This window comes from Suncus etruscus, chromosome 13 (genome assembly GCF_024139225.1).
Source record: "Suncus etruscus isolate mSunEtr1 chromosome 13, mSunEtr1.pri.cur, whole genome shotgun sequence".
NCBI lineage: Eukaryota > Metazoa > Chordata > Mammalia > Eulipotyphla > Soricidae > Suncus > Suncus etruscus.
The window spans coordinates 24,928,987-24,952,640 of record NC_064860.1 but is presented as its reverse complement, the minus strand read 5'-3'; the positions used below and the strand labels follow the sequence as shown (position 1 = coordinate 24,952,640).

The 23,654-nt window shown below is 44.8% G+C and overlaps 1 protein-coding gene across 1 annotated transcript in view; it reads right to left on the bottom strand.

Moving 5' to 3' along the window:
* IFT80 (intraflagellar transport 80) overlaps window positions 1–23,654 on the bottom strand; it is a 75,871-nt gene that overhangs the window by 31,129 nt on the left and 21,088 nt on the right. The window contains exons 4-7 of the mRNA XM_049785528.1: window positions 20,659–20,768; window positions 11,989–12,078; window positions 8,965–9,102; window positions 1,154–1,333 (exon numbers count right to left, since the gene is read on the bottom strand). Coding sequence (XP_049641485.1) covers window positions 1,154–1,333; window positions 8,965–9,102; window positions 11,989–12,078; window positions 20,659–20,768 — 518 coding nt within the window. The remainder of the gene's footprint in view (window positions 1–1,153; window positions 1,334–8,964; window positions 9,103–11,988; window positions 12,079–20,658; window positions 20,769–23,654) is intronic.

Here is a 23,654-nt window from a genome sequence, read left to right as displayed (position 1 = left end):
CATATTTAAACACAGAACCCGACAAAGTTCAGATAGAATTCTTAGAAATAAATAGAAAAAGAACCATGGCCATTTCTAACTTGCAAGTGGATCTGATGAATGCATCTTTTTACATAGAGATCAGGCCAAAGGAGTGTGGCATGCAGGATTTGGAAAGTGATGAAACTGGTTCAGTTCAGTTTCCAAGGATGTAAATCCTTGGGGAAAAAAAATTTGGTGGGGTGGAGGGTCACACCCAGTGAGGCTCAAGGCTTAATCTGGCTCTGCCCTCAGGAGTGAGATAGGGGATGCCAGGAACTGAACCTGGGCCAGCTGGTTGCAAGGCAAGCACCCTCCCAGCTGTGCTACAGCTCATCCTACAGGAAATGCTCTGCTCTCCTGACATGAAACTAATTCATGATGAGCTGGGGAAAGCTTAGGGGTCAGGGACACAGGTCTTATCTGTGCACAATCCCAAATTTGATCCTTAGCACTGCCTCTAAGCACCACCACAATAGACCCCATCCACACAGCATCATCAGAGCTAAACTAAACCAGAGTACTAAACTATTAGGTCCACTTGGCTGAGTGTGGTGGAGTGGTCACTTGGCTCCCCTGTCCACTGTTTGGGGACCCCCCACGCCAAGTTATAAAGCAGAATTAAAAGTTTTGAAAGTGGGGCCGGAGAGATAGCATGGAGGTAAGGCGTTTACCTTTCATGCAGAAGGTCATCAGTTCGAATCCCGGCGTCCCATATGGTCCCCTGTGCATGCCAGGAGCAATTTCTGAGCACGAAGCCAGGAAAAACCCCTGAGCACTGCCGGGTGTGACCCAAAAACCACAAAAAAAAAAAAAAAAAAAAAAAAAAAGTTTTGAAAGTGAATTTCAAACACAAGTTAAAAATAATTAACAGGAGACCAGAGAGATAGGATGGAGGTAAGGCGTTTGCCTTTCATGCAGAAAGACGGTGGTTCAAATCCCGGCATCCCATATGGTCCCCCTAGCCTGCCAGAGTGACTTCTGAGCTCAGAGCCAGGAGTAACCTCTAAGTACCACTGGGTGTGACCCAAAAACCAAAAAACCAAAACAAAACCAAAAAAAAAAAAAAAAAAGATAATTCTCTCTTCTGTAGAGTGAACTTCAGTGAAAGCAGTGATCTTGGGACATCTCATACCTGCATAGTCCTTCTTTTAGTGAGTGTCACTTGAAAATTCTTCCACTCCCAGCGCTGCTCCACCACATGAGCAAAGACCACGTGTCCGTTTCCACAGGCACCGGCAATCTGCGTGCCATCCACTGACCATGCGATGTTGAATATGCTGCCAGTGTTGGGCTTCTCCAGAGCATATGACCACTGGGAAATAAACAGAGACTCAGAAAGATACTCTAAGGCGGAGGAATCATGCAGGGTTCAGTCGGCCTGCCTTGCAAGGTCCCAGCCACACATTCAAATCCCTGTTGCCCACATGTGCTAAGGGAGATCCTAGTAGCTCTGCTTTCTATAACCTCTGGCACCACAATTTCCAGACAAATATGTGTAAGATCCACAGAAAAGGTAGTGCAACACCAGAAAGCACAACTAAAAAGAAGTATGAACACCATGGCCTGGGATTACATTTTTGAAGGAATTTTTACTCACTTTAGAAAACTAAGGGCCCGGAGAGATAGCACAGCTGCGTTTGCCTTGCAAGCAGCCGATCCAGGACCAAAGGTGGTTGGTTCGAATCCCGGTGTCCCATGTGGTCCCCCGTGCCTGCCAGGAGCTATTTCTGAGCAGACAGCCAGGAGTAACCCCTGAGCACCGCCGGGTGTGGCCCAAAATCCAAAAAAAAAAAAAAGAAAAAAAAAAGAAAACTAAGCAGGTAGAAGAGTGACATCAAACCACCAGCAAATGCATTACACAAAGTTAAAATGGATTAAAAACTTGGATATAAGACCTGAAATGAGGGGCCGGAGAGATAGCATGGAGGTAAGGCATTTGTCTTTCATGCCGAAGGTCAGTGGTTCGAATCCCAGCATCCCATATGGTCCCCAGTGCCTGCCAGGGGCGATTTCTGAGCATAGAGCCAGGAGTAAACCCTGAGCGCTGCCAGGTGTGACCCCCCCCCCAAAAAAAAAATAAAACAAAACAAAAGACCTGAAATGATCAAGTCCCACGGCACAACTGATGTGTGAGAGCTGCCGGACACCATGGCTAACAAAATTCAAGTATCACAGCTATGTAGGTGTGGTAGAATCACAACTGCAACCAAAGAAAGCTGGAGAGGAAGGAAATAAAAATGAAAGCATGGTTGCGGCTGGAGAGATAGCATGGAAGTAGTGCGTTTGCCTTGCATGCAGAAGGACAGTGGTTCAAATCCCGGCATCCCATTTAGTACCCTGTGCCTTCTGCATGAAAGGCAAACACCTTACCTCCATGCTGCTGTGTATGTAGACATTTCAATGGGATTATTATGTTACTGACCCTACCCTGATCAGTGATTGTGCCCTACCCTAGGGTGTGACCTGGCATTCTGCTCCTACCCTAGGGTGATACCTGATTCTGCTCCCACCATTGGGTGGTACCTGATTCTGGGGGATAAAAGCAAGGGCCTGTGGAAGGCGGGGAAGGGGGGCTTTTTGGCTGGAACTGATGCTGAGGCTTTTGGCTTCAGTCTTGTCCTCCGAATAAAGCTGAATTTTCACAAACCTGATTGTCTGCTAGCCTTTTACCTGCCGCTTCACCTCAGAACCACTGGCTGAACAGGGTGGCAGACGTGTGTTCCAAGCTGGAGGGGAAAGACCTCATCCTCCATCCCTCCATCAGTCAACCCCATCAAGGGCTGACTTGCAACACATGCTCTCTCTCTGGCCCCCAGCTTCCTATTCTTAAGGATTTATAATGTCCCTACTTTAAGTCATTTTCTTTATTCTGAGAATAATAATAATATACTGTTGAAGTAGGCAGCACTCATGGATCTTAGAGTGTTTCAGGAAACTGAATCTACATTGGTCACATGTAGAAAAGAACCATACAGTTAAGCCTCTCAGGTTTCCAATGTCCCTATTTTTTTGTTTTTGTTTTTGTTTTTGGGCCATACCCAGAGACGCTTGGGGGTTACTCCTGGCTATGCACTCAGAAATTGCTCCTGGCTTGGGAGACCATATGGGATGCCGGGGGAAACAAACCACAGTCTGTTCTAGGTTAGTGTGTGCAAGGCAAATGCCCTACTACTTACACCACCACTCCTGCTCCTCCAATGTCCCTATTTTTTTTTTTTTTTTTTTTTTTTTTTTGGTTTTTGGGCCACACCCGGCGGTGCTCAGGGGTTACTCCTGGCTGTCTGCTCAGAAATAGCTCCTGGCAGGCACGGGGGACCATATGGGACACCGGGATTCGAATCAACCACCTTTGGTCCTGGATCGGCTGCTTGCAAGGCAAACGCCGCTGTGCTATCTCTCCGGGCCCCAATGTCCCTATTTTTGAAGAAATAATTATTCTCTTCAGTAAATAGAGCTGGGAAAACTAAGCAGGTAGAAGAATGACACCTAATACTAGCAAATATGGATTAAGACTTGGATATAAAACCTGAAATGATCAAAGAGATAAAACGTGGGTGATCCATTCACAACACTGTCCAGAGAGATGTCTGTGGTGACTAGACTCCAACAGGAAAATTGAAACAAAAGAAGCAAAGAGCTTCAAAGCAAAAGAAACTAGCATTCACATAAAGAGGAATTCTCAGAAGAGGGAGAGAATATCTGCACATCATTCATCCATAAATCAGGGGTTAGTACCCAAAATATATAAAGAATGCATACATTAAATAACAAAAGGCCTAATCTATTGTAAGGAGAATGGAGAAAAAAGCTGAACAGACATTTCCCCTCATATTACATATAGATGGCCAGGAGACATATGAAAAGTGCTCACCGCCAGTGAAACAAAGGCAAATCGAAACCACTGTGTACAGAACCTCACACCTGAAGAGAAAGGCTCAGATCCCAGACCAGGAACAAATCCTAGAGGTATAAGAAAGAGGCCCTTCCTATACTCCATGTAACCTCAGAAACAGTTTCAGGTTCTCTCACAGGATCCAGTAACTCCCTCGAGTATCTGCCCAGAGATTAGCTTGCGTCAGAGTACTGATTTCAGAACTTATGTACCACCACAGCACCGTTTCTACCAGCCATGATCCAGAAATGACATCAATGTCCAATAAAAGGAAAGTGGATAAAGAAGGTATGTTCTACACATGGGGCTATAAAAATACGGAGAAAATTGGGGATGAAATTTAGAGGATTATGCTACACAAACTGTCAGAAATAAAAAGATACAGAATAATTTTACTCACACGTGGCCTAGAAAGAAAAAAGGAACAAACCAAACCAAACAGAAACCCTTAGAGTGTAACTTCAAAATGGGTTCCCAGAGGGCATGAATGAAAGGTAAGAGTGGATAGGCTGGAGAAAACAGGGTGGCTAAAAAGAGGGGGGTGATTGTACCCCTAGTGCATGCAGTGATGTGAACTTCAAGGAAAACATTTGAAGGCAAAAGTATAAGAAAAAAGATGTGACTGTAATCATTCAATCGCATTCTGAAAACTGGAAACTGCACAGAGTACAGCTAAAGATTAAAGCAACTCTAATAAGGTACATAAGATAGAAATAATCAGGCCTATATTTCTTTTCTCTTTCTTTTTTTGATTTTTGGACCACCAATGACGCTCAGGGATTACTCCTGGCTAAGCAATCAGAAATTGCTCCTGGCTTGGGGGACCATATGGGACGCCCAAGATCTGTCCTAGATTAGCCACATGCAAGGCAAATGTCCTATGGCTGCGCTACCGCTCTGGCCCCCGTATATTTCTTTCTAATGTAATCTCTTCTATAACCTATTCTCAAGAAAGGTGCCAGAGTGATAATATAGTGGGTGGGCATTTGCCTTGCATGCATTCAACCTGGTTCAATCCTGGCATCCCATATAGTCCTCTGAGCCTGCCTAGAGTAATTTCTGAGTGCAGAGGAGGGGTAACCGAAGCGCCACTGGATGTGGCCCCAAAAAACCAAAACAAATAAAGTTAAAAAATAAAATTATCTGAAATATTATTAAGCAACAAGCGGGCCGTGTGTGTGTGTGTGTGTGTGTGTGTGTGTGTGTGTGTGTGAACACTACCAAACTTCTGGAAAACTACAACTATTATAAATATACTAGATTAACCAAATTGTCTCATATAAAAGCAACAGCGCCACCTGCTGATAAATGAAAGCAACAAGGTCAGCTTACTGAAAATGTCAAGGACCTTACAGCCTTACAGGGGTCTCAAACTCAATTTACCTGCGGGCCTCAGTAGGCAAAGTCGGGGTGATCTTTGAGTGTAAAGTCAGTAGTAAGCCTTGAACATTGGGGGGGTGACCCAAACAAAACAAAACAAAACAAAGATTCCTCTAGGGCAGGGCCACAAAATGTTGTACGGAGGGCCGTTTGCAGCCCATGGTCGAGAGTTTGAGACCCCTGCCTTACAGATTCACCTGTTCCTATGAGTTTTGCTCCAAGTCAACATAATCTGATGCAATTCATTACTATAATCGAGACATTACTATAAAAATAATCTCAACATAGAGTTTTTTATCTTAAATCTTATAATCATTCTCTTCATAAAAATCACAACCAAGTGTCAGAGTGATAGTCCAGTGTTTAAGGACACTTTCCTTGCATGTGCCCAATCTGGGTTCACTGTTCACCTGAGGCTCACCAGAAGTGACCCCTGAGCACAGTCAGGAGTAATCCCTGAGTACCGCCATGTGTGGCCTCAAAACAAAAGAAATACCACGGGCCAGAGAGATAGCACAGTGGTAGGGCCTTGCACGTGGCCAACCCAGGATGGACCTGGGTTTGATTCTCGGTATCCCATATGGTCTCCCGAGCCTGCCGGAGCAATTTCTGAGTGCAGGACCAGGAGTAACCCCTAAGTACCACCAGGGGTTTTAAAAAGGGTCTGCCGGAGAGATGGAGGTAAGGTGTTTGTCTTTCATGCAGAAGGTTATTGGTTCAAATCCCGGGCATCCCATGTAGTCCCCTGAGCCTGCCAGGAGTGATTTCAGAGCATAGAGCCAGGAGTAACCTCTGAGCGATGCCGGGTGTGACCCAAAAAACAAAACAAAACAAAACAAAACAAAAGGGTCTGGAGAGATAGCATGGAGGTAGGGTATTTGCCTTACATTCAGAAGGACGGTGGTTCGAATTCTGGCATCCCATATGGTCCCCCGAGTCTGCCAGGAGTGATTTCTGAATGCAGGGCCAGGAGTAACCCCTGAGTACCACCAGATGTGGCAATAAAAATTTTTAAGAAGGGTCTGGAGAGGGGCCGGAGAGATGGCATGGAGGTAAGGCGTTTGTCTTTCATGCAGAAGGTCATTGGTTCAAATCCCGGCATTCCATATGGTCCCCCGAGCCTGCCAGGAGCAATTTCTGAGCATAGAGCCAGGAGTAACCCCTGAGCGATGCCAGGTGTGACCCAAAAAACAAACAACAAAAACAAAAAAAAGGGTCTGGAGAGATAGCATGGAGGTAGAGTGTTTGCTTTGCATTCAGAAGGATGGTGAGGGCCCGGAGAGATAGCACAGCGGTGTTTGCCTTGCAAGCAGCCGATCCAGGACCAAAGGTGGTTGGTTCGAATCCCGGTGTCCCATATGGTCCCCCGTGCCTGCCAGGAGCTATTTCTGAGCAGATAGCCAGGAGTAACCCCTGAGCACCGCCGGGTGTGGCCCAAAAACCAAAAAAAAAAAAAAAAAAAAAAAAAAAGAAGGATGGTGGTTCAAATCCTGGCATCCCATATGGTCCCCCGAGTCTGCCAGGAGTGATTTCTGAGTGTAGAGCCAGGAGTAACCCCTGAGCGATGCCAGGTATGACCCAAAAAACAAAAAAACATTTTTTAAATTAAAAAAAATATATATCAAAGCTATGTTAAAGACATGGTACAGGAGGTTAATGAACTTGTCTCAGTTGCAGTTGACCCCAGTTCAACTCCCAGCACAATATATAGTCATCAGAGCACTGCCAGGAGTGGTGGCCCTAAGAACAGAACCAGGAAAAGTTCCAGAACCTCCCTGGGTATGATTTAAACCCCTATTCCCATCAAAGATAAAGAATAAAATATATTATGGCATGTCAAGGGAGAAATGATGGCTCTAAATAGGGATGAACAGATAAAATGTTTCACAGTAGGTTTGTGGGTGTTCCTGGACCCAGACTAAGCTCTGCTGAGGTTGGGAAGCATGTGAGGATGAACAGAGCCATTCACAGCAACACAGGGGTGGGAAATGGCCAGGAATTGGCCCAAGGCCTCCCACTCATGCACATCTATGACATAAGTTGTGAAATCTTACAAACTATCCAGCAAGTCAAAAATAATATGCAGAAAACTAAAATGGACAAGATCAAAGCTTACCACAGTGAGAAATGGAACACAGGGAGATTTGAGACTAGAGAAAGTAGCAAACAGGTTGGGCAGAGAAAAGACAGCAGCCTGCAGGTCAGTCCTGCCTGCCAGTCACATCGAGACAGGAAAATGGGCCTTAAACTGTGGGGAGGACAAAAGAATAAAGAAATCTCACCCCACTGAAAATGAGTTCAAGTTCCAAGGTACAAATCTTTCCAAAGTACAAACCTGACCCATGGCAGTGGATTCTATGAATGGATGCAGGTTCCTGAGAGCTTCTACTTTCATGGGGGAAGAGAGACACAGACCTAGCAGTGCTCACAACTATCTCCTGGCTCTGTTCAGGGCTCACTCCTGGTGGGGCTCAATGGACTCTATGGAGTGCCAGGGAATGAAACTGAGTGCCTTACCCATTGTACTATATCACTCTAGCACACACACCCTAAGAAATTCTAAAGATATGAGGGGCCAGAGACATAGCATAGCAGAAGGTGTTTGCCTTGCTCATAGCTGATCCAGGTCAGACCTTGGTTTGATCCCTGGTGTCCCATATGGTCCCCCAAGCCAGGAGCAATTTCTGAGTGCATAGCAAGGAGTACCCCTGAGCATCATGGGGTTGGCTCAAAAACTCTCCAAAAAATAACTTTCTGAAGACATTAGAGTCAGAGAAGCTTATTTATTTATTTATTTATTTATTTATTTATTTATTTATTTTGGGGGAGTCACACCCGGCAGCGCTCAGGGCTACTCTTGGCTCTATGCTCAGAAATTTCCCCCGGCAGGCTCGGGGGATCATATGGGATGCCAGGATTTGAACCACCGTCCTTCTGCATGCAAGGCAAACGTGTTACCTCCATGCTATCTCTGCAGCCCCAGAAGCTTTCTTTTTTATGTAACAAAAATTCAAAATATTTAGAGCTAAAGCATAGTGCAGGAGATCGGGTGTTTGTCTTGCAAGGGGTCCGCCCAGATTCAATCCTAGCATCCCATATGATCTTCAAGCCTGCCAGGAGTGATTCCTGAGTGCAGTCAGGAATAACACTTGACGACTGCCAGACGTGGCCCCAAAACAAAACAAACAAGAAATTCTTAAATGCTAACTACTTGACAATCTTTACTAATCATACTTAAAGCTAAATATTTCCAGAAAGACAAAAATCAAAGTACATCCCATTCCTCAATCTCAGAGAGCTTATGGTTCCCTAAATCTGGAATCAACTCAATAAGCCAATGAAGACAAGTCAGAAAGATGCCATCAAATACATCCAACTAAAAATGTTTTTAAAAAACTAAGATTCCAGGGCCTGGAGAGATAGCATAGCGACGTTTGCCTTGCAAGCAGCCGATCCAGGACCAAAGGTGGCTGGTTCGAATCCCGGTGTCCCATATGGTCCCCCGTGCCTGCCAGGAGCTATTTCTGAGCAGACAGCCAGGAGTAACCCCTGAGCACCGCTGGGTGTGACCCAAAAAACAAAAAAACAAAAAAAAACACTAAGATTCCGGCTTGCAATGTGTTACCACCTGAATGACAACAAATTGGTGTTTGTTCACCAGTCTCACTTACCCCTGTTTTATCACATAAACGCAAAGTGTGAAATGATCCAACGGCAAATAGTTCTCCACCTGGAGCCCAGGCAACAGAGGTGATAGGATGCTCATGAGGTTGGGAATTGTATAGAAGACGACCATAACTATCCCACACCTACAAAAAGTGAATTAAAAAGCATTTGTTAACAGTCACCACATTATTATAAACAAGTTTGTCCTCTGGTAAGTTATCAAGTAAGGATTTAGAATCAGCATTTTATAATATTAGTGACTAAAAGCCTCTATTCTCACACAAAAGTTATATGTCTTTTTTTTTTTTTTTTTTTTTTTTGGTTTTTGGGCCACACCCGGCGGTGCTCAGGGGTTACTCCTGGCTGTCTGCTCAGAAATAGCTCCTGGCAGGCATGGGGGACCATATGGGACACCGGGATTCGAACCAACCACCTTTGGTCCTGGATCAGCTGCTTGCAAGGCAAACCTCGCTGTGCTATCTCTCCGGGCCCATGTCTTTTTTTTTTTTTTTTTGGTTTTTGGGCCACACCCGGTAAACACTCAGGGGCTACTCCTGGCTATGCGCTCAGAAGTTGCTCCTGGCTTGGGGGACCATATGGGATGCCGGGGGATCGAACCTCGGTCCTTCCAAGGCTGGCGCAGGCAAGGCAGGCACCTTACCTCTAGCACCACCACCCGGCCCCTGAAGAAGTAGTTATATGTCTTGAGCCTTAATAGCTTCCAAAAATTTTTATAACAAGATTGTGAAATCTTTATTTTACTTACTTTTGTGGGGGAGGTCACACCTGGCAGTGCTCAGGGGTTCCTCCTGGCTCTACGCTCAGAAATTGCTCCTCGCAGGCTCGGGGGACCATATGGGATGCCAGGATTCAAACCACCATCCTTCTGTGTCTAAGGCAAATGCCCGCTGTGCTATCTCTCCAACCCCAAAAATTTTATTTAAAATTAACCTGATTTCAGATTAGGGAACATGGTTATACTAGTATATATGGTTTTAATGTCCAATTACTGTACCCAGCACCATCACAGTTCCCCAAGACCCCAGTCCATCACTGGCTCATATGACCTCTAATCTTCCTCTTCATTCTCCACAGCCCTCTCCCTAACACTTCCTGGTATGCTGAGTTTTGTGATCCAAAACAAAGGGTTTGTCAGTATTGATACTGTCTACTTTCTTGTTTTGTCTCTATTCCACACACGAGGAGAGATCATTTGGTGTTTGTCCTCCTTGTCTCTGGCTTTAACATGATGTCTTTCAACTCCATTCATGTTGCAGCAAACTAGGGGAATCTAACCTTTTCTTTCAGCTGTGAAGCTTTAAGGAATCAAAATATTGCATACCTGTTTAATAATACAATTTTGAAATGTTCAGGTTTTGTTTGTTTGGGGCCACACCTAGTAGTGCTCAGCTGTTACTCCTTGCTCTGTGCTCAGGGGTCATTCCTGGAGGCGCCAGAGGGACCATATAGGATGCTGGGGGTTGAACCCAGGTTAGCTACATAAAAGGCAAATGCACTACTCACTGTATTATCACTCCAGCTCCCAAAAATGTTCATATTTTTTCATATTTTTCCCAGTAAGGGTTCTATCAACTTTTATTTTAAAAAGTAGTGATTTCAATTAAGCTTCTTCTAACTGTAGTTGCCTTAAATCTTATTATTTAGGAGCCAGAGAGATAGCACAGCGGTATGGCATTTGCCTTCTTGCATGCAGAAGGACCGTGGTTCAAATCCCGACATCCCATATGGTCCCCTGAGCCTGCTGGGGGTGATTTCTGAGCATAGAGCCAGGAGTAACCTCTGAGTGCTGCCAGGTGTGACTTAAAAATAAAAAAAATAAAAAATTATTCACAATTTATGCAAATTGTGCATATTATGCAAATTCTTTACGCAATATTGCATATCGTGTACTAAACCAATGAAACTGTTTTTTTAAAACTTACGAGGGGCTGCTTTAAACTGAGACACTAAAACTAGAATTTCCATTTTATTGCTACTTATTAAGTCAAATTGCATAGGACAATAAGCTAAATCATCTAAGAACCCCAGAACTTTAAAATATTAGAGGGGAGCAGGGTGGTGGCGCTAGAGGTAAGGTGCCTGCCTTGCCTGCGCTAGCCTTGGACGGACCGCGGTTCGATCCCACGGCGTCCCATATGGTCCCCCAAGCCAGGAGCAACTTCTGAGCGCATAGCCAGGAGTAACCCCTGAGCGTCACCGGGTGTGGCCCAAAAACCAAAAACCAAAATATATATATATATATATATATATATATATATATATATATATATATATATATATATATATATATATATATATATATTAGAGGGGCTGGGGCTGGAGAGATAGCATGGAGGTAAGGTGTTTGCTTTTCATGCAGAAGGATGGTGGTTTGAATCCCGGCATCCCATATGGCCCCCTGTGCCTGCCAGGGGCGATTTCTGAGCATAGAGCCAGGAGTAACCCTTGAACGCTGGCAGGTGTGACCCAAAAACCAAAAAAAAAAAAAAAAAAAAAATTAGAGGGGCAGAGTGATAGCGATATGGTATGGCATTTGCCTTGCACAAGGCCAACCAGATAGACCTGGGTTCAATCCGATACCCCATGCCTGCCAGTAGTGATTTCTGAGCACAGAGCCAGGAGTAACTCCTGAGTACAGCTGGATATGGCCCCAAAACCAAAACAAACAAAAACAACTTAGAAGTGATAAAATAGAGGCCAGAGAGATAGCATGGAGGTAGGGCGTTTGCCTTGCATGCAGAAGGACGGTGGTTCAGCATCTCATATGATCCCTCGAGCCTGTCAGGAGCGATTTCTGAGCGTAGAACCAGGAGTAACTCCTGAGCGCTGGTGGGTGTGACCCCCCCAAAAAAGTGATAGAATAGTAATTTTTTTTATAAAATAATAATTTGTTACTTTACTAGAAGTTAAATGACCTGGCTAAAGGACTAAAATAACTGTTTTATAGGTTTTTCTTTCCACCAAAATTCTATTTTTTCAAGCCGATGATAAATTCAAGTATTACCTACCTTATATTTACAGTCTTCACCAGCAGATAAGATCAAATCATTCACTGAATTCCAGTCTACTTTTAGAATGATGCCATCATGAGCCTTCCACTATAAGAAAGACACGACACAAACTATAACTTCAAGAGCATGTTAAAAGCTGTACATTCTTCCTTCTTTGCTCCCTTTCATTTTCCCTCTGGCCTCCCATTTTTGCATCACAGCTGGCAGTGCACAGGACTTACTCCTGACGCTGTACTCAAGAATCACTCCTGGTAGTGCTTAGAGGACCATATGGAGTGCCTGGGTCAAACTCAGGGCAACCACATGTAAGACAAACTCTACCTGTTGATTAAAAATATAAACTATAGAGATCCACATGTTGGGTGAGAGGCTGCCCCAGGCACTGTGTTTTTAACCACTCAGGCAGACAGGTCTGATGAAGCAGGGTAACATGAAAAAATAATTCACAAGCAGTCGGTTAAAGTTTCGTCGAAGTCAGCTTGTTTTATGTCCTCCACGAATCTCTCTCCCTCTTCGCTGCTTCTCTGCTATGCTTTTTGCTGCCTCTCCTCTCCACCTCTTTCTGCCTTTTTTTTAATAATAATTTTTATTTTAACCACAGTGAATTACAAATCTTTCACAGTAACAGTAATATTTAAGGTACATCTCTTTCTGCTTCTTTTTTGCCTCCCCCGAGGCTGACTTTTTTGTGTGTGTGTGTGTGTGTGTGGTTTTTGGGTCACACCCGGCAGCGCTCAGGGGTTATTCCTGGCTCCAGGCTCAGAAATTGCTCCTGGCAGGCACGGGGGACCATATGGGGCACCAGGATTCAAACCGATGACCTCCTGCATGAAAGGCAAACGCCTTACCTCCATGCTATCTCTCCGGCCCCATAAGGGGGGCTCAGGAATGTTTTTTGTTTTGTTTTGTTTTTTGGGTCACACCTGGCAGCACTCAGGGATTACTCCTGGCTCTATGCTCAGAAATTGCTCTTGGCAGGCTCAGAGGACCATATGGGATGCCGGGATTCGAACCAATGACCTTCTGCATGAAAGGCAAACACCTTACCTCCATGCTATCTCTCCGGCCCCTGGGGGCGCCCAGGCTGATATTTTTATTCTTTATTTAAAATAGCCTGCCCTTTCTCAGGTATGCAGGTCTGATCATCCAGGTGGAATTAACATCTCAAAAAAAAAAAAAAGCTTAGGTAGGGGCTGAAGAGATAGCACGGAGGTAGGGCATTTGCCTTGCATGCAAAAGAACAGTGGTTCGAATCCTGGAATCCCATATGGTCCCCCAAGCCTGCCAGGAGCTATTTCTGAGCGCAGAGCCAGGAGTAAACCCTGAGAGCTGCTGGGTGTGACCCAAAAACCAAAAAACGGAAGGAAGGAAGGAAGGAAGGAAGGAAGGAAGGAAGGAAGGAAGGAAGGAAGGAAGGAAGGAAGGAAGGAAGGAAGGAAGGAAGGAAGGAAGGAGGGAGGGAGGGAGGGAGAGAGGGAGGGAGGGAGGGAAGGAGGGAGAGAGGGAGGGAGGGAGGGAAGGAGGGAGGGAGGGAGGAGAGAGGGAGGGAGAAAGGAAGGGAGGGAGGGAGGGAGGGAGGGAGGAAGGAAGGAAGGAAGGAAGGAAGGAAGGAAGGAAGGAAGGAAGGAAGGAAGGAAGGAAGGAAGGAAGGAAGGAAGGAAGGAAGGGAGGGAGGGAGGGAGGGAGGAAGGAAGGAAGGAAGGAAGGAAGGAAGGAAGGAAGGAAGGAAGGAAGGAAGGAAGGAAGGAAGGAAGGAAGGAAGAGCAATAGCATTGTGGGTAGGGCTTTTGCCTTGCATGTGGCTAACCCGGGTTCAATACCTGGCATCCCATATAATCCCCTGAGCACCTCTGGGTGTGGCTGTAATATCAACCCTCCTCAAAAAGACATTTAGTCCTTTTCCATAAATTCTCTTGTTCTCTCTCTGGGAAAATTCCAATTTCCTTTCACAGCCATTGTGCATATATATCCTCATTTGTTTATCTACTCTTTTTTGGGGGGTGAGGGGGACCCACAACCAGTAACGCTCAGGGGTTACTCCTGGCTGTGCACTCAGAAATCTCTCCTGGTTTGGGATCCTTGGTCAGCACCTAGTTCAAGGCAAACACCCTACTGCTTGCACCACCACTCAAGCCCATTTTTCTACTTTTTAAATTTCCAATTTACTAATGAAAGCATCTAACACTACATATATCACCACACTATAATACAGATCCTTATACATTCTATCAACTGCACAAATACAAAATTGTCTCCTAATTCCGTTTTTCTTTTTTGTGGTGCCAGGGATTAAACCCAGAGGCCTCAAACAAGGCTAGTGCTCAATTGATAAGCTATACCTCAGGACCCTAGTTCTTCCCTTTTGTGGGGGACGAGGGGGTTAAATCCAGTGGTGCTCAGGGATTACTTCTAGCTCTGCACTCAGAAATCGCTCTTGGCAGGCTTGGGGGACCATATGAGATGCCAGGAATTGAACCCAGGTCAGCCACATGCAAGGCAAATGTACTACTGCTGTGCTTATCACTCTGGAGCCCAAGTTCTTTCCTCTTTTAAAACTTTCTCCCATGTGGTGGTGCCCGTGCTAGCCTAGGACAGACCACAGTTCGATCTCCTAGTGTCCCATATGGTCCCCCAAGCCAGTAGTGATTTCTGAGTGCATAGTCAGGAGTAACCCCTGAGAGTCACCAAAAACAAACAAAAAATTTCTCCCATATAGATATCTGTAAAATCACCTCATGCGCTGTATCTCCAGCCCCAGGTGAAAGCATCTTAATCAGGGTATGCATGAAATAATCCAGACCAAGCTGAGGGTGAAACATGTGTAGTCTGGCAGTCTTTTACCTAGTCACCCAGATTTACAAGAAAGACTATCTCTGTTTGGGGGTAAATCCAAATTGTAAACAAACATACAAAGAAACCAGGGGTGATCTATGTCTTGGATAATATAAGGTTAACCCAACAGATATCATCTTGAATATTCTCATCAGCAAAATCTCCTAAACTTCATTCTCTTTCTCTTCACATCTCAGAATAAGTCAATGCTGACCACATAACAAAGGATGCTTTTCACATTATGTATATATGCTACATAGCATGAATATACATATATGTCACCAAGAAGCTGACAATCCATAAAGCATGCCTGTCCTGCTCTTAAATAATTCATATACCAATTTAGCTATTTCATAAGTCATTACGAGCTATCTTTCACCATGCTTGCACAAGAAAATATAACTGAAAATAAAACTTACTTGAAGACTGTCAAATATATCTTTTTTTTTTTTTTTTTGGTTTTTGGGCCACACCCGGCGGTGCTCAGGGGTGACTCCTGGCTGTCTGCTCAGAAATAGCTCCTGGCAGGCACGGGGGATCATATGGGACACCGGGATTCGAACCAACCACCTTTGGTCCTTGATCGGCTGCTTGCAAGGCAAACGCCACTGTGCTATCTCTCCGGGCCCTGTCAAATATATCTTATATTAAAATTGTCAGAGCCGGGACCAGAGAGATAGCATGGAGGTAAGGCATTTGCCTTTCATGCAGAAGGTCATCGGTTCAAATCCCGGCGTCCCATATGGTCCCCGTGCCTGCCAGGAGCAACTTCTGAGCATGGAGCCAGGAATAACCCCTGAGCACTGCCGGGTGTCACCCAAAAAAAGCCACACCCAAAAAAAATTGTCAGAGCCAATTAGTACCATAAAAAAGTGACTGCTTTATTAAAAAACCATCAACATGGTTTATAGTAGTCAATAATACGTATGCTTCAGCACACAAAGTTCCTGTCAATGACCATCATTGTGTCAAAGATCCTCACCACTGTTCCCAGGTTTTTCTAGCCCTGTTCACCGCTGCCTCTTCCCTGAGTAAGCACTTAGAGGCTTACTTCCCAACCCCTTGCTTTCACTAAACACAAATAAAATTTTAAAGGTAGGCCAAATAAGCTCTAAGAATTAGCAGTAATCCATACTTTGCTTTCTTCAAGGTACTTTATGTGTTCTCAAAAATATGTCTTGAGGGGGCTGGAACAGTGGCGCAAGTGGTAGGGTGTTTGTCTTGCACACGCTAACCTAGGACAGATTCCCCCAGCGTCCAATATGGTCCCCTCCAAAGCCAGGAGCAATTTCTTTTTTTTTGGTTTTTGGGTAACACCCAGCAGCGCTTAGGGCTTACTCCTGGCTCTATGCTCAGAAATCGCCCCTGGCAGGCTCGGGGGACCATATGGGATGCCAGGATTCCAACCGCTGTCCTTCTGCATGCAAAGCAAACGCCTTATCTCCATGCTATCTCTCCAGCCCGCCAGGAGCTATTTCTGAGCACATAGCCAGGAGTAACCCCAAGTGTCACTGGATGTGGCCCAAAAAGCCAAAAAAATAATAATAAGGGGCCGAAGAGATAGCACAGCGGCGTTTGCCTTGCAAGCAGCCGATCCAGGACCTAAGGTGGTTGGTTTGAATCCCGGCGTCCCATATGGTCCCCCATGCCTGCCAGGAGCATTTCTGAGCAGATAACCAGGGGTAACCCCTGAGTGCCGCTGGGTGTGGCTCAAAAAATAAAAAAATAAAAAAATAATAATAATAAAAAAATAAAAGTTTGATATTGTTAGAATAAACTCATTCTGTTTATTAAAACATTAATCCAATATTCTAAAATAAACCACAAGAACAAAAAATAACATCTTGACACAGATATATAAGGAAATTTCAAATATTTCCTTTTAAAACTATAAAAGTAGGGGCCCTCCAGGGCAGTAGTACAATGGGGAGGTTAGTAAACCCTCCAAGAGTGGCCCTGAACACAAAGCCAGCAGGAAGCTCTGAGTACTACTGAATAAGGACTAAAAAAATTACAAAAATCAGTTCTATCTATTTAAAAGTTATAAACAAAATGCTTTTAATTTTATTATACTATAATTTAGAATAGCAAAGTGAATATTATATGTGATCCATAGACAGGCTTCAGTTATATCTCAGTGTATTCAGTATTCTTGACATTCCTTTTATGTTGCTGTTTTGTTTTTATAAATTTTGGGGCTATTCACATTGTCTTCAGGGGGTCATGCCTGGCAGGGCTCAGGGGACCATATATGGTGCTGGGATTGAACCCAAGTTGGCTATGTGCAAGCTCTACACAGGTACTCTCTCTCCAGTCCCTGAATATTTAAAATTGTACCTAATCCTGTGACCATAAAATAACTTAAAACACATCTGTAATTGACTGGCATCAGTTGAGTTGAATTAAGAGGAAAGTGAGCTTCATTCAAAATGTAGCCAGGTGTTATTCTCTACAGTAAAAAGGTGTTGAAAACCATACACTTAGCAAGTGTAGTTTTCTTTTACCTATGAATCAGAAATAGTGGAGAATATCATCTATTGAGGGAAAGATACTACAACCTAGCCATAGTACCTTGGCACCCCAGTAGTAAACTCCCATGAAACTACTGCATTCCATCCCCAATATTACCTGTCCACACCAATTTACCATTCAAAGCCCCCATGGGTCTTTTGACATATCTAATACTTTGTGGCATAACTTTTTCCTCTTGTTTGCATAGATCCAGTAAAATGGGATATCTTTATTTTTTTGTTTTGTTTTTGGGTCACACCTGGCAGTGCTCAGGGGTTACTCCTGATTTACGCTCAGAAATTGCTCTGACAGGCTCGGGGGACCATATGGGATGCCGAAATTCGAACCACCAACCTTCTGCATGCAAGGCAAACACCTTACCTCCATGCTATCTCTCCGGCCCCTAAAATGGGGTATCTTACTGAAAAAAATGAGTTTCCCTCTATTAGACCTAAGAACTCCAAAATTCAAATGGTGCAAGTAGATCTTACAAAACCCTGAACATTTGTCATATTGACTTGACTTCAGTTGCTCTAAAATGAGCCATACATCCCAAAATATGGGTCCCACTGAGGGACTTAGACGGCACTGGGGTAGGCTTTGTGCCACCCTGGCAATGACATGGAACCAGGGCAGGCTTCGTGCTACCCTGGCAACAACATGGGGCATGAGAGAGCCCAAATGCTCAAGTGTGATGTCTTAGAAGAAAAAGAGGGAAAGGGAGCCTTTACTTTCTCCAAAACATAGAAAAAGGACCCTCTAGGGTTAGGCAAACTAAGACTGGCCTAAAGCCTGTAGTTGAAAGGTATGACCAAAACCTTCCTGGGAAAGGCCACCTTGTTTTAATCTAATCTAGGTTAAAAGTTTTTAATCCTGGGGCCAGAGAGATAGCATGGAGGTAGGGCATTTGCCTTGCATGCAGGACAGTGGTTCAAATCCCAGCATCCCATATGGTCCCCTGAGCCTGCCAGGAGCAATTTCTGAGCCTAGAGCCAGGAGTAACCCCTGAGTGCTGCCGGGTGTGACCCAAAAGCCAAAAAAAAATGTTTTTTTTTTTTTTTTTAATCCCAGCTCTTACTGCACCTATGTAAAATATCAACCACTTTTACTGCTCTGCAATAAACTCTGCTCTGGGCATATTAGAAGTGCTCATCCATGCAGTTGGCAGAACAGATACTACTGATTCTGGGATCCTGCCTCTTGTGGAGAAAAGAAAAGTACCGTATTTTCCGGCGTATAAGACGACTTTTGAAACAAAAAAAGTCAACCGAAAATCGGGGGTCGTTTTATATGCCGAGTATATCCCGGAAATGTTTCAATATGCTGCTAAACGAAAATTGTCTGAATATTGGCACAAAACGAATTTTCCAACTCGATCCTGCACCAATCACTGCAAGGCTGCTTGGACCGCCTCTCTAACTCAGCCAATTCAAGCAGGCTTTTTATGCATGCAAATTAGACAGTGTTCTGGACCCGAATCTACACTGAAAAAGCCTGCTCAGATGGGCCAGAGTCAGAGAGGAAGTCTATTACAGTAGAACCTTTGAACCTTTGCTTGTTGTGATTGGCTCACTGTGGTACATACAGTTGCAGCACAGGAACGTTCTGTCTGATACAGTGAATATAGGCCTAAACCTATGTTTTAACTTCAAAATTAGGGGGTCGTCTTATACGCCGGAAAATACGGTAGTACATATGGAGAGCAAAGGCCTAACTAGTCTATTGAAATTTTTTTGTTTAGCAAACAGAAAAGGGGGAGATGTAGCTAATAACACAGAGCACACACCCTACTTTCCCCAAATTAGAGACTGCCCTAGTTTCCTCTTTCCTTCATTCACCCTTTTTGAGATGTAAAGACCCTCTCAGGCTTGATCAGCATTCGATAAGTACCTTTGTGTGTTAACTATGTTGGCCCTTCCCACCCCTACCCCTACCCCTACCCCCGACTGAGTCTGGCCAATAAAAATCATACAGGGAGGGGCTGGGTAGTGGTGGCACTAGAGGTAAGGTGCCTGCCTTGCCTGCGCTAGCCTTGAATGGACCGCAGTTCGATCCCCTGGTGTCCCATATGGTCCCCCAAGCCAGGAGTGACTTCTGAGCACATAGCCAGGAGTAACCCTTGAGCGTCAGCAGATGTAACCCAAAAACAAAACAAAAAAAAAAAATCCTACAGGGAGAGGCGGCCAGAGTGATGGTGCAAGCAGTAGGGCATTTGCCTTGCACCTTGCACACACTAACTAAGGACAAACAGCAATTCGATCCCACTAATCCCAGATGGTCTCCCAAGCCAAGAGTGTATTCTGAGCACATACAGCAGGAGTAACCCCTGTGCGTCAGCAGGTGTGGTCCAAAAACAAACAAACAAACAAAAAATCCTACAGGGAGGGAAGTCAGTGGCTCTTAGTCCTTGAGGCTGGTAGTTTCCTGACCCCAAGCTTTTCTTCCTTAAGTCTGTCTTGTGGGGGCCCGGAGAGATAGCACAGCGGCGTTTGCCTTGCAAGCAGCCGATCCAGGACCAAAGGTGGTTGGTTCGAATCCCAGTGTCCCATATGGTCCCCCGTGCCTGCCAGGAGCTATTTCTGAGCAGACAGCCAGGAGTAACCCCTGAGCACCACTGGGTGTGCCCCCCCCCAAAAAAAAAGTCTGTCTTGTGTTTGTTTTTTTGTTTGTTTTTAAGCCACACTCTGTGACACTCAGGGGTTATTCCTGGCTATGCACTCAGAAATCACTCCTGGCTTGGGGAACCATATGGGATGTCGGGGATAGTGCAAGGCAAGCGTTCTACCACTTGCACCACTGCTCCGGCCCCTGTCTTGTGTTTCTTAATCCTTGCAGAGCCCCTGCTTCATACCTGTTCACCTGGGGTAGGGTTATGGCAAGTGGAGCCTGTATAATAGAGTGGGACTATAAAAAGACTTCCAAAAGAAAGGGCCTTGGCAGGGAAAAATATATAGCTCAGAAAACATGCCTCGCTCTGCCAGGCCCTGGGTTGGAGCCCAGGCACCATTTAGCACCCTGAACACCAACAAAATGTGACCTCTCCCTTCTTCCCACAGCAGCTTCATTGCTTTTTGTTTTGTTTTGGGCTACACTTGGTGACATTCAGGGGTTACTCTTTGGTTTTTGGGCTACAATCAGTGATGTTCAGGGGTTACTCCTGGCAGGCACAGGGTACCATAGGGAATGCCCTGAATCGAACCTACTTGGCCGCATTCAAGGTAAACACCCCAACCCGAAGTACTATCATTTGCCCCACCCCCAGCAGCTTTTTAAAAAGGAAGTGGCCAACTCACTTAGCAGTGTAAAATGCCTGGGCAGCAGTACCTGTAAAACTTTGGCGTTTGGTTGGAGTGGTTTGATGACCAGCTGCTTGCCTGCGGTATAGAGCACCTTTTCAGAATCAGGGCCCCATGCCACTGAATACACTGGCGAGCCTGTGAACAAGAGGAAGAAATATGAAGCTGACAAGCTTTCATTATTACACCCTATGCAAAGGGGCCAGTAATGAAGATCAAAAAAGGCAAGGTGATGTCATTCCATTTCCTCCTTTGCAATGAGTGGCCTTCTCCAATCTGATATTAAAATTCAGACTGGGGTCATATTGACCAATGAAAATCTAGCTGTATTTTAAACTAATATTGATCTTACTGAGGGAAATATAAAGTTGTATGGAGCTTGAGATAGTGATCTATTAAAATACATAAAACTGATATACTGGGGCCAGAGTGATAGTATAGTATAATCTTTTTTTTTTAGTTTTTGGGCCACACCCGGCAGTGCTCAGGGGTTACTCCTGGCTGTCTGCTCAGAAATAGCTCCTGGCAGGCACGGGGATTCAAACCAACCACCTTTGGTCCTGTATTGGCTGCTTGCAAGGCTAACACTGCTGTGCTATCTCTCTGGGCCCAGTATAGTATAATCTTAAAAGCAGCCAACCTGGGTTGTTATCTCTAGCAGCCCAGACAATTCCCCAAGCCTATCAGGAGTGATTCTTGAGTGCAGAGCCAGAAGTAACCCCTGAGCATTGACAAGTGTGGCCCCCAAACTAAAACCAAGCCAAAACAAACAAAAACCAACAGATGTTTGTTTTGTTTTTTGGGCCACACCTGGCAGTGCTCAGAGGTTACTCCTGGCTCTACGCTCAGAAATGGCTCCTAGCAGGCTTGAGAGACCATATGGGATGCTGGGAATCGAACCTGGATCTGTCCTGGGTCAGCCACATGCAAGGCAAACACCCTACCACTGTGCTATCATTTTGACCCATGTTTCAGTATTTTAAAATATAAGAAGGAATATCCTGCTAGTTACTATCGGTATTAAACTGAATCAATGCATAAACTGATTTAAATATTTCATACAGGACCAGAGAGATAGCACAGTGGTAAGGTGTTTGCCTTGCACACGGCTGATCCAGGACGGATGATGATTCGAATCCTGGTATCCCATATGGTCCCCTGTGCCTGCCAGGAGCGATTTCTGAGCTCATAACCAGGAGTAATCCCTGAGCACCACCAGGTGTGGCCCAAAACAAAAAACAAACAAAAATATTCTATACAAAAATACACACTGACAGATCACTCTATTCCTGGTCAACAGAACTTCCCATCATCTACTGTGTACTGTTTAAAACTGAAGAAATAAGACAAGTGCTTGCCTTGTATATGGTCTACCTCAGTGGAACCCCTGGCACTATATAGTCTCTGAGAACCACCAGGAGTGATCCCTGGGCAGAGCACCAGGAGTAAGCCCTGAACCCTGCTGGGTGAGGTCCCACCTCCTCCACCCCACAAATAATGCCTTGGAGATAGAGAGCTAGTACAGCAGGTAAGGCATGCTTGCTTTACATGCAACCACCCTGGCTTGATACTCAACACTACATATAATCCCTAGAGCATTACCGGGAGTGATCTCTGAACAGAGTCAGGAGTAAACACTGAGAACCATCACATACAGCTCCAAAACAGGAAAAATAATTTTTATTTTTGTAGAACAGAGGATCAAACCCAGGTCCAAACAAATGCAAGTCAAGTCATGTACCACTGAGCCCAAGGCCTGGCTTAAAAAGGGCAAATTCAACTCTCAGAGAAGAGTTTTGCTCCCTATACTATAACTTTTTTTTTTTTTTAATCACACCCAGCAGCGCTCAGGGGTCACTCCTGGCTCTACGCTCAGAAATCACTCCTGGCAGGCTCAGGAGACCATATGGGATGCCAGAATTCAAACCACCGACCTTCTGCATGCAAGGCAAACACTTTTACCTCCATGCTATCTCTCCAGCCCATATAACCAACATTAAAAAAAAAAATTTCCAGGTGGTTGGTTCGAATCCCGGTGTCCCATATGGTCCCCCGTGCCTGCCAGGAGCTATTTCTGAGCAGACAGCCAGGAGTAACCCCTGAGCACCGCCGGGTGTGGCCCAAAAACCAAAAACCAAAAAAAAAAAAAAAAAAAAAAAAAAATTTCCTAAAACAGGAATTTAGAGATGATATTTTAATTTTTTTTTTTTTTTGTTTTTGGTTTTTGGGCCACACCCAGCGGTGCTCAGGGGTTACTCCTGGCTGTCTGCTCAGAAATAGCTCCTGGCAGGCATGGGAGACCATATGGGACACCAGGATTTGAACCAACCACCTTATGTCCTGGATCGGCTGCTTGCAAGGCAAACACCACTGTGCTATCTCTCCGGGACCTATTTTAATATTTTATTTTAGGCACATATTTACAATATTTTGTCAATGACAAAATCCCTCACCATCACCTCCACCAGTCATGGGCCCTGGCACTGGACCATCTGGGCATTAATGGCCATGGATCATTGCAAGACATTTCTGTGGCTTCTGAGCACTGCCTTAGAAAAGAAAATACCAAAATCTATGGAAACTAGACTGATGCCAATTGACAGTAAGTAATCAGTCATCAATAGGGAGTAAATTTCTGTGATAAAAACACTTGTGCTGGGGCTGGAGAGATAGCATAGAGATAGAGCGTTTTCCTTGCATGCAGAAGGGCGGTGGTTCGAATCCCGGCATCCCATGTGGTCCCTGAGCGATTTCTCAGCATAAAGCCAGGAGTAACCCCTGACTGCAGCCCAGTGTAACCTAAAAACAAAAACAACAACAACAACAACAACAACAACAGCAAATGCTTGTGCTCAAATTGCACCTTTCAGTGTCATCTTCCCAAGTAGGCCTTAATTCAGTTATAAGCTAGTCTCGGTGCTTTTCCAAACTTTTTTGTTCCCACACATGCTTCCACATGAGCTTTGATAATGTACTAGTAATCAAGATCCTGCAGGGTAGAGCTTGACCAGAGGATCCTACTGG